At 40.6% G+C, this 11,102-nt stretch overlaps 1 protein-coding gene across 1 annotated transcript; it reads right to left on the bottom strand.

Moving 5' to 3' along the window:
• Positions 1–161: 161 nt before the first annotated feature.
• cidec (cell death inducing DFFA like effector c) lies at positions 162–9,411 on the bottom strand. Its single transcript, XM_078543302.1, has 5 exons — positions 9,101–9,411; positions 7,719–7,857; positions 4,817–4,966; positions 4,336–4,523; positions 162–1,504 (listed from the first exon to the last, which is right to left on the bottom strand). Exons 1-5 carry the CDS (start codon positions 9,151–9,153, stop codon positions 1,369–1,371), a joined length of 666 nt encoding a protein of 221 aa, XP_078399428.1. The 5' UTR covers positions 9,154–9,411; the 3' UTR covers positions 162–1,368.
• Positions 9,412–11,102: the final 1,691 nt, after the last annotated feature.

Genomic DNA, 11,102 nt, shown 5'->3' with positions numbered 1-11,102 from the left:
TGACTCCTGTACCCTGTTTCCCCAATGCTTGAGTTACTGTGCGGTGGAAACCCAAACCTTCGAGATGAAATGCTGAGTTGGATTGTAATCAAGTTGCAGATCTAAAGGAAAAATACTCTAACCCAGGATACAATTGTTCACCTAAAGATTTACTATTCACAACAAAGCCAAGATTTGGTTTAATAAATACTTTGTAATTACAAACATTTTTTTCACTTGAATTAAGTTAACTTTATACAAGAAGCATTTTAGTACAAATGTACCAAAACTCAAGTAATATGCTTACATTAGGACTGCATTTAATAAGTTGTGCTTATTTTTCTGGGATAAATGCAATGTTGTCATACTCTCATTTATTTTATAACCATCTTGAAGATATATCAGTTCATCAATCTGTCCAGTTATTTTTGTCAACTGGCAGATCCTGAAGGTGGTTGAGTTAAGAGTTAATTTCCTGCTGAGTGCCTTTATCCCATGAACCCCAGCCACAGAAAGGATTTAAAAGGGGAAAATGCAATTTGAATAAATCCTATAGTCTGTCAGTCAATCGGCTAATAATCTCAGCTCTATTTTGCGGTCAATAAATTAAGCAATATAATATCAAGTCGTACTCATTCTAGAATATTGCCAATCAATACCATTGTAGATTAAAATGGACAATGGAAAGAAAAAAATTGCAGAATTGTAAACTATATTGTCTGCAGGCTTGGGTACTGTCTTTCCTGAACCAATGCTCAGGTGTGGTTTAACTAAATCACTTAACAGTACAGTTCCATTTTACTATAGCTGGAGGTCAATGGTTAGTTGATGTAGGCCGTGTAGAGGGAGCAGGCACAAAAAATGTGAGCAGTGCTAGGTCTGAGGGAAAAAGTATAAAACTAGCCCCAGAAAGTGATTGACAGCCCAGTCTCAAATGGATTAGGGGCCAAGAGTATAGCTTGATACAGAAAATAACAAGTGACTTACTTTGATGAGCATTATTGCACAGCCTGCAATATTCCAGTTAAATGCATGTTTATTCCACAAAAATACTAGTGAGACATATCCCCCAGTTATACAAGTGTTACCCTGTACTAGTATAGCTCTTTGATTGGCACAATAAAGCAGATACATTCAAGTTCATTTGAGACAAATACCCTCAAAAGTGCTAGATACATGTAATGTACAGCACACATTTGACTACATACCATGTCAATGCATGTTCTGATTATATATTTCTGCATCAGACTAACCATAAACAAACATTGTACACTAATGAAATCTTTCAGGGCAACTTTATGCTGTGGCTACATAAATTGTGCCAGAAGTGTGCTTTCTGGTTAAGGTTCATTTGCAGATTTTTTAAAGAGTAGGCAGGGCAAATGCACTTCATTCAAGAGCACAGAGGGGTTTGACTGCTGCCTGTTTTTCTTCCTCATCCAGCAGATGCTGCACATAACATGACGTTCCAAGTAGAACATGACCTGTAGCTTGCATTGTGAACATTGTCAAACGCAAGGCTTCCCTAAGAGGAAACAAAAATAATTAATAGCAAGGCTATTGGAAAACAGGTAGAGTTACATAAAAGTTGTATAAAATCCAGTCCACAGTGCAAGACTCACTCCATGGGAGCAAAGTCAATAATTAATTAAAACTCTTCTGCAAAACTTAGGGTGGATAAAATTCTCTTTTCCATTTATGTGGGATGTGGTGGGGGGGGGTGGTGGAGAAAGTAAATGGGATCAAAACAGGGAATAGATAAGTAATATTAGTAATGGAAGAAGCAACTTTGCAGTTACATCAATTGTACAGCAATGTCACAGACAACATATTTGCTTTCTCACTGCCTATAATTAGCATGTTTTGTATGGAAAGGGATGCATCTTACTTTGGAGTGTGTATTTCAATTAAATAATTCAGCTGCAGGCTTTCATAAGTTTAAAAGATCATTCATTCTCACACATGACCCAAATTAAATGCACCATCACTGTCTTATGTGTGCGCGCGCACACACAGATTGGATACAGATAAAGATAGTGCACTTTTACAAATTACAGTTAATTCAGTGTCTGATACATGATTTCCAGACTCCCACATGGAAGGCCTGTGGTTGCTTGAATGGATATGATTTAAAGTTGAAATAGGTTATCGGGGGTAAGTGGGATGCAGATTTCAGGTTACTATCAGATCATCCATGATCTTATTAAATGGTGGAGCAGGCTTGAGGGGCCGAATGGCCTACTCGTACTCTTCGTACATATGGTTTGAAATGAGGATCTTGTAAAACACCAGGGTTCACAGTAGGTTGTGAGGTTCCTTATAGTAAAATATCTAGGAGGTTGGTTCTCAGGTGAACATTCAAACTGGTACAAATTAAGTACTTTGGCTACTTGATGATGCAGCTAGTTTCAGAGTCTGGTTCTCAGGCTGGCTGATGGGTCGTGGCGGGGGCGGCTGGGTGGGTAATAAAGGTGCAGTCCCTGAAACCATCTTTGATCACATGACCACTAGGTTAACACTCTTGAGGCTCATCCAGTCTAGTTTGGAGAGGCCATTGTGATACAATGGGGTGTTAATCGTGGCAATTGAGATTTGACTTTCCTTCTTGTCTAGTACAAAACATGGAGACAGGCAATCTGGAAGTTCCACAGTCTTTAGGTGTTGGATCATCCTTAAAGAATGTGTGAATTCCACAGATGGCTGAGAGTACTCTCATCTATACCCATGTTTAATTAGGTATTCACCAGAGATCTGATACTTTCTGTAGTCCAAATGCCAAAATGCACATGATTTTCAGCAGCCATCTTAACAGCTTGTTGGTATCCATGTATTGGCTGAGAGTTCACAATATAACATGCCTTTATTGGGCATGACAACAGAAACAGACCATTCAGCTCAACCGCTCCACATTGGCTATTTAATTTTCACCATTTGTTTGGATCTCTTGGATAATTGAGATGAGCAGTTTTGATTAAGAAGCAGCAAGAAGATAACTTGGTGCCAGAGCTACATAATATATGGAGGCTGCAATAAGGGATTGCTATACCATAAGTGATGGAGGTGGGAGGGAAAAACAACACCAAAGGAATCATTTAAGCAGGTCAAGACATGGAGAGAGGTAGGGGTGGAGCAGGGTGGAGAATGAAAGAGGTAGTTTACTACTCTCAGGGAAATGGAGGGTTAGAGGGGAGGGGGTTGGATGGGAGGGGAGGGGTTTGGAGGCGGGAGGGGAGGGGTTTGGAGGCAGGAGGGGAGGGGTTTGGAGGCGGGAGGGCGGGAATGAAAGAAAGAAACAAGTTGGAGGGGGTTTCATCACTATAAATAGTGGAAGTGCCACATGTAATAAAATGGAGGGGTAAATGTATGGGACAAGAGGAAGTTGATGGAGGGTGAGATTAAGCAGGAGCACAGTAAACAAGTGCAGGTTGCAACTGAATTTGATAAATGTAAAATTACTGAGTGTAAAAACAGATCAGAAGAGAGGGGGACATTTCTGGCATAGAAAGAAGGGCAAATTTTAGAGATGGGAAAAAGATGGTTAAAACTGAAAGGAATTGGGGAATGGTATGGGTGTTGGTGAAGAGACAAATGAACTGGGAGTTCAGTGACAAAATAGCAAATGACATGGAACAAGGAGAGAGAAATGCTGGTGGCAGAGAGACTAGGGTGTAAGATTGGGATTTATGGACAAGGGATAGCAGCATGACATCACTAGAAGGGAAGTGTGTCATGCGATCCAGTCTTGGTTTCACTTTTGTTTTTTGGGCAGAGCTCACATGCAGCTCTGCTGCTGATGTCTTCAAGCTTTCTGTTTATGTATATCTGTTCGAGTGACTTGTCTAAAGTGAACCCACTACACAATTACATAATCCCTTATAAGCGACTGGTGCTTATATCATTATAACAACATGACAGACAACAGCAACACCTTGTTTTTATATAGCACCTTCAACAAAAAAACATTAAGACACTTCACTGGAGTGTTGAAGCCAAATTAGACACTGAACATTAGAACACTTCAATTGTAGCCCAAGCCTACTTAACCTTCGTCAGAAAAAAGTGTTTGAGGCTTCAATCTCATCTGAAAACTGGGGCTCAAGAAAAAAAAATCCCCAAAAAATAAATACCAGGTTCCCAAAAAACATACAATCTGATGATTACATTTCAGGACAATAATTTTAATGAAATTCACAGGCTTTAGGACTCTGGGGTGGTATCTTTAGAATTTCAAGATACCAGCTGCAATATGAATCTTGTAGCCAATAATCTACTCAAAATGGAAAACATTTAAACCTCGAGTCATTATGTGCCTGATTAGCAATTCAGTGATTTTAGCTTGGAATTCTCTTTTCTTACCTCACTATTTTCTTTGCTCCCACACATTGGACATCATACGTTAGGGAATACGAGCCATAGAGTGTCATTTTCACACTCAGGCAGCCAATAAAATCCTGAGGACTTTCTTTGTAAAGGTCAAAGGTTATTCTGGCAACATCTTTTCTTCTACGCAATTTCTCTGTGAAACCCAGATGAAAGCCACTATTCTGTTTAAAAAAAAAAATTACAATTGTTCTCAACACCAGACCATATTTTTAAAAAAAAAAGGAAACTACAGGACTTATCCCCAAAATTGTGATTTTATGAACTGGTACCATATACATTGTAACCAATAGGCTGTACTCAAAACAGTACAGGCATTCCTAGTTATTAGGTTTGGATTTGAATTTTGTTTGTAAAGACTTTAAGAATTAAAAAGAGTACCTGGAATAAAGATATGCTTCAATAAGATTCCAGAATTTAAAAATATTCCCCAATAAAATGCTACTGCAGTCCTCACCTCTGATCGTGTCCATTTCTGTCCCTTCTCAAGTACCATGAACAGTGTATTATCTAGTAGAGTCTGAAAGAAATCTTCTGTCTCAACAATGGTCCCATCCTCCTCCAGTAGCAATGAGGCACTGGATGTTGTGTCTAATGATTCTTGAACCTGCAGCACAAGTGTAAAATGGTTTATATAGATAGCAGAGAGCAGAGACTAGTACAGGGAAAGTGACAAAAGAAAGCAAGCTGGGTCACAAAGACAGTTTCCAGTTTAAGGAAATGAACATTATTGTATCGAAAACAGTAAAAAAAAAAAAAAAATTTGCTGTACACGTAATTAGCTTTGGTTCTGAATTTGGGCGATAGGGAGATTGTGGTGGAATTCATAGAACAAAAAGCTGGCTGTGAAGAGGCAGCTCCTATAGCAATCTCCCAAAAAAATGTCAACCTTAAAAACAAAAATCAGAAAGAACCCCATTTCCCAGTTAGCTTACTATAATTTAACCTGATTGAAATGCATTTCATCACCGATTCAGATGAAAAATAATTGCCTTTAGGGCAAAAAAAAAAAGTTGTAAGCAGAAATGTTCGTGTTTATGCAACAGTTTTGGAATCCCCAAAACACATCAAAAATATTTGCATCAGTTTCAAAAGAAAGTGTGCAAAAATGAATTAATGTGTATCATGAGCTATATTCACAACAGATCCCTAGTTTAGCTTTATTTAGCCTTTGTGAAATGCTACTTGGCCCCCTCTCAAGGTCTCCATCTCTGTTAATGCCGATTTTCTTTACTCCAGATGACATGAGAAAGTGATTGAGCAAAGTGAAGGTTACGACACAATATCCCTGCTCTAGCGCTAAAGAACAAAACCACAGAATGGTTTCAGCACAGAAGGTCATTTGGCCTGTCATGTCTGTGCTGGCTGTCTGAAGGAGCCATTTATTTAGTGCCACTACTCCACGTTCTCCCCCATAGCCCTGCAAATTCTTCATTTTCAGATAATAATCCAATTCCCTCTTGAATACCTCAATTGAATCTGCCTCCACCACACTCAGGCAGTGCATTCCAGATCCTAACCACTCACTGCATGAAAAAGGTTTCCCTCATGTCACCACCACACCCCCTAGCCAAGCTATGCCAGTACAATGGCTGCACTGGAATCTCCCAGACAGCGAAATTGTCCAGGTTAGCCTAATCACAAAAAGCAGGACAAGTCTCATCTGGCCAGTTTCTATCTCTGTCTTCTCAGAGCAACAGAACAAGACATTAAATGACACCTACTCACCAACAATGTGTAGATTTTGCCAGAACCACTTAGTTCCAGACATGGGCACAACAGTTAACTGAAATAGAGAGGCCAGTGTAACTGAAAGACACCGGGTAAAATTCAACTAAGTATGCCACCAAGCAGCCCTACGTCAATAGAAAAAAATCAAAAAGCTGGAGTCAGAGACAAATGAGGAAAATGGTTGCGAATGACAGAAACCAGTGCTTGCAACCATAGGAGTTCCTTAGGGTAGTGCCTTGGGCCCAACCATTTTCAACTACTTTAATGACCTCCCTAATTCCCTCAAGTGTTCAGGACTGAGGTGTAATCACTGTCTATTCTTCAGATCCCCAAGTGCCAGGCAATGAACATCTTCCAGAATGGAACCACCAACCTCCCTGAGCTTCAACAGTAACACAACAGAATTGAATTGGGGGGGGCGGGGGGGGGGAGGCTGATGGCTGTGGGCAGGAGAATTGTCAAGAATTAACCGAAAGTTAACAAGTTAACTAAACCATAGTGGCTCAAAGCAGGGACATAACTTGGAAACTGTGATAGATTGCTCATCTGCCAACTCCTTCAAAGTCTCTTCAATATCTACAGACTCAAGGAGTAGAGTGGAATGTCTGCCTGAATAAGTCCAGTTGTGCCACAATCAGCTTAATCACATCAGGGCAAAAGCAATCTGATTAGCTCTCCTACCACTGGACTCTGCCACATCTTGCTGCAGTATTTACTATCTAGAGCAACTCAAACTCTGACAGCATCTCCTAGCCCCCATCCCCATGACCTCTACCATTGAGGAGTGCAGCAAAGTCATGGGAACATTATCAACTCAAAGTCATACACCACCATTCTTTAAAGTCTCAGGTCAACAGTCTATTCCTCAGCTAGAACACTTACAGGAACACTTTCACATCAAGCACTGCGGTAATTCAAGGAAAGGTCCATCAATTTCTCAGGACAACTGGGCATTTGTAATAAGTGTGATCTTGCCAGTACTACCCACATCCAATAAACAAAAACAAAACAAGCAGACTCACTATGAGTAAAGCATGCTCTATTTTGGTTACCTGGTTGAGCAAATGTACAGTCAGAGAACCAAAAAAGCAGAATTTAGCACCTTAAAATGCTTATGAATCTCAGTCACTAGATACTAGAGACTTCAGCAGCTACATTAGTTCAATATTAAAAAAACAAGACAAAGACCAGCTTCTGTATGGTAGGAACAACGAGACAAGACGTTTGGGTTAATAATAAGTTGCATCCACTTAGTTTCCCAGGGGTATGGATCAGAAGAGTAAGCCAATACAAACTAGGGGGAAATAAAAACAAAATGCTGGAAAAACTCAGCAGGTCTGGCAGCATCTGTGGAGAGAGAAACAGAGTTAATATTTCGAGTCCGTATGACTCTTCTTATAATGGACTCAAAACATTAACTCGGTTTCTCACTCTACAGATGCTGCCAGACCTGCTGAGTTTTTCCAGCATTTTGTTTTTATTTCAGATTTCCAGCATCTGCAGTATTTGTATAAAAGCAAAACTAGAGCATGTTTAGACTTCCTGGAGCAATTTGTGCAAGGCAGAGTAATATTGCCAGCCCACACCAAAAACTTCACAGAAAGATGATTTAGCAAATTGATTTTCACCTTGTCCAGGAAATCCTGAAGGCTCCCAGCCACGATGCCTTTCTTCAGGCTCCGATCCCAGTTGCACACCCGGAATGGTCTTTGCTGTGGAGTACTGTGCAACAGTTGTGATGTTGCTGATGCACTAGCTGAAACACACCTATTCAGAGACAAAATTATAGATGCCCATTCATATTCCTACTGCCATGGAGACTTTCCTTGGGTTAACTGGTAAGGAATGAGTAAGAGTACTACAGTATGGTGCTTAATTATTTAATTAAAACCATTCCTTGGAGCATAATAGGTTTGAAGTTTCATTTCAGAAAGGCTGCTTTTACTGTCTATTCCTGGTATGCTCCAAGGGGCTGACCACATCTCCTATGATCAATAGCCATGATTGAGGCAATATAACCCCTGGTAGGGCCACCCAAGCCAGGCATTCCAAAAGATAGGAGCCAGACTAAAGGCACTTCACCAATCCTCCCAAGTAGCATTTAGAATCAGGCCAATGACCTGCCCACATAAAAATGCCTTTTGTTATAGGAATAACCTAGAGGCAGAAACAACCTAGAAGCAGGATAAGTCAAACAGACTTGTAACTATGGAGAATGCTGATGTTAAGTGTCTAGCCTGGAGAGAAAAAGTGATGAAAAAAAAACATTGTTTCATGTGCTCTCAGATACAGGGGACCAAATTGGACTTCTTGAAACTCTAGGTTATTGTGCTCCCCATGAAGCCAATAGGTAACAAGTTCCAGAATATTCACATAATGGATATTGGTGGGATGGATATCAATCGTTTGGTGGTTAATTTACAGACAGTAATCGAGAGAATGAGATCCAAACTCCCAAGCACTGCTCAACTAACCAATCTGTTCCATTCCTTGCTAGAATACAAGTTCATATAAACCAATGATTGAACTGGCCAAAAGAGGAAATGATATTTCATCCAAATGCCAGACAAGAGTTTACCATTTTTTTTTACAAAAAATCTTTAAGGGATTAGTGGAGAGTCAGCATATTGGTCTGAATTACTCTAGGCACGTGATGTAGGCACATTTTAAAGTTTCTTCCCCTATACCATTCTCTGAAGAATTATGTTGGTTTCCATTACAGCATTTGCTAGCTACCAGCAGGTGCACTGACAGTTCAGAATCAATACTATCTTGTCGAGCAGTGATACAGGATGTATTTTAGAGGTTAGGCAGTCACCACGTTGGAGGGCCAAGAGGGGTCAATAGTACAATCTTTTGAACAACTCATGAAAAGGGTATTTGTTCCTAAAGGTCACAAACAGGCTGTATGAACTGAAGATCACTAAAAAATTCCTCACAAGTCTTCAATCACAATCTGAGAAGGTAAGTAGAAAATCATTTTCTAAAATAGCATTTGTGGAGATCTTACCTGGATATGGAACTGGGAGATAAGAAACTGAGGGATTTCTTTGCATATTCCATTTTCAGTTTTCACAAGGGTTTAAGCCTGCCAGATTAAAAATTAAAAGTTACATTCCTTAAAAATTTTGATCAGTGAATGTTCATCTGGATTAAATAGAGATTGAAATAAAAGAATATTGTACTACAGAAATCTCTCCTCTTCATTACCTCAGCCCCAGTCAGTATTTACACAAGGCTACAGAGTTAAATGCATTGTAGTGGAGAAGTTTAAATTCAGAGGAATATCCATACCATCTGCTGTCATTACACCTCTCCTCAAAAAAAAACTCTCCATCTGTGCAAACCACCACCCCATTCCTCTTCTAAATTCTTTAATGTGTTGTCATTTCCCCAAATCCATGCCAATCTTTCCCAGAACTCCCATGTTTGAATCCCTGCTTCTGCCACCAGAACAGCTCTCAAAGTCACAGATGACATTCTGTGCAACTCAAAAACAGAATTACCTGGAAAAACTCAGCAGGTCTGGCAGCATCGGCGGAGAAGAAAAAAGAGTTGACGTTTCGAGTCCTCATGACCCTTCAGCAGAACTGAGTAAAGTTAGGAGAGGGGTGAAATATAAGCTGGTTTAAGGTTGGGGGAGAGAAGTTGGTGGGAGGGGGGGTGGTGGTAGTAGGGACAAGCAAGCAGTGATAGGAGCAGATAATCAAAAGATGTCACAGACAAAGGAACAAAGACATGTTAAAGGTGGTGATATTATCTAAGAGAATGTGCTAATTAAGAATGGATGGCAGGACACTCAAGGTACAGCTCTAGTGGGGGTGGGGTGGAAAGACTGACAGGGCATTACAGATTTAAGATTTCTGTGCAACTCGTTCTTTATGAATTGTCTGCAGCCTTTGTCACGGTTGACCACACCATCCTCTTCAAAGCCTCTCCACCATTGTCCAGCAGGGTGGGAGTGCTCTTACCTGCTTCCATTCTTATGTATCTAAGTGTAGCCAGAGGTTCACCTGCAATGGATTCTCTTCCCACTCCTGTGCCCTTATCTCCGGTATCTTTCAAGGGTTTCTCCTAGACTCCTTCTATTGCTCATCCTCATACTATATCTCATCCACATCATCCAAAAACACAATGTTAGTTTCCACACTGACTAATGACACCCAGCTCTACCTCACCACCACCTCTAGACCCCTCCATTGCCTCTAAACTATCAGACCGCTTGTCAAGCATCAAATACTAAATGAGAAATTTCCTCCAATTAAAAATTGGAAAGACCAAAGCATCACCTTCAATCCCCAACTCGGTTCCCCCCACAAAAGAACAACTCCAGTCCTCTCCCTGGCAACTGTCCAAGTCAGACCCATACTGTTCACAACCAAGCTGTCATACTTAATCCCAAAATTCTAAAGCTCTGCTGTCTCTGTCCTAACTTGCACCAAGTCACATTCACTATCATCCTTGTGCTCACTGACCTATGTTGGCTCCCAGCTGAGCAACGCTTTTTTTCCCCCCAAATTCTCATCCTCATTTTCAAATCCCTCCATAGCCTTTCCATTCCCTACCTTTAAACTATTCCAGACCCATGAGCCTCAGACATCTGTGCTTCTCTAATTTTGGTATCTCGGACATCTCTGATACTGCACCATTGGTAGCTGTACCTTCAGCTGCCAAGGTCCCAAGCTCTGGAATTCCCTACCCTAGGCTCTCTGCCTTTTACCTCTTTCTTGATTGAAACATGCAAGATCCTGAGCGGTATTGACAGGGTGGATGTGAAAAAGACGTTTCCCCTTGTGGGAGAATCAAGAACTATTTAAAAATAAGGGGACACACATTTAAGATGAAGATAAGGAGAAAATTCTCTCTTTCAAAGAGTAGTGAGTCTTTGGAACTCTCTTCCTCAAAGGCGGTGGAAGCAGAGTCTGAACGTTAAGGCAGAGCTAGATAGATTCCTGATAAGCAAGGGGGTGGAAGGTTATCAGCAGTAGGTGGGAATTGGACTTGAAGTTGCA

This window comes from Cetorhinus maximus, chromosome 6 (genome assembly GCF_964194155.1).
Source record: "Cetorhinus maximus chromosome 6, sCetMax3.hap1.1, whole genome shotgun sequence".
In the NCBI taxonomy this organism is placed as follows: Eukaryota; Metazoa; Chordata; class Chondrichthyes; order Lamniformes; family Cetorhinidae; genus Cetorhinus; species Cetorhinus maximus.
The sequence above is the reverse complement of the archived record's forward strand: the minus strand, read 5'-3'. Positions and strand labels throughout refer to the sequence as shown.

Excerpts from the sequence above, each read along its gene's own strand:
- cidec (XM_078543302.1), bottom strand. The coding sequence starts at position 9,153 with ATGGAATATGCAAAGAAATCCCTCAGTTTCTTATCTCCCAGTTCCATA. Across the intron at positions 7,858-9,100 it reads TCTCCCAGTTCCATATCCAG|GTGTGTTTCAGCTAGTGCAT; the intron begins GTAAGATCTCCA and ends GTCTCTGAATAG. Across the intron at positions 4,967-7,718 it reads TTCAGGATTTCCTGGACAAG|GTTCAAGAATCATTAGACAC; the intron begins GTGAAAATCAAT and ends CTTGTGCTGCAG.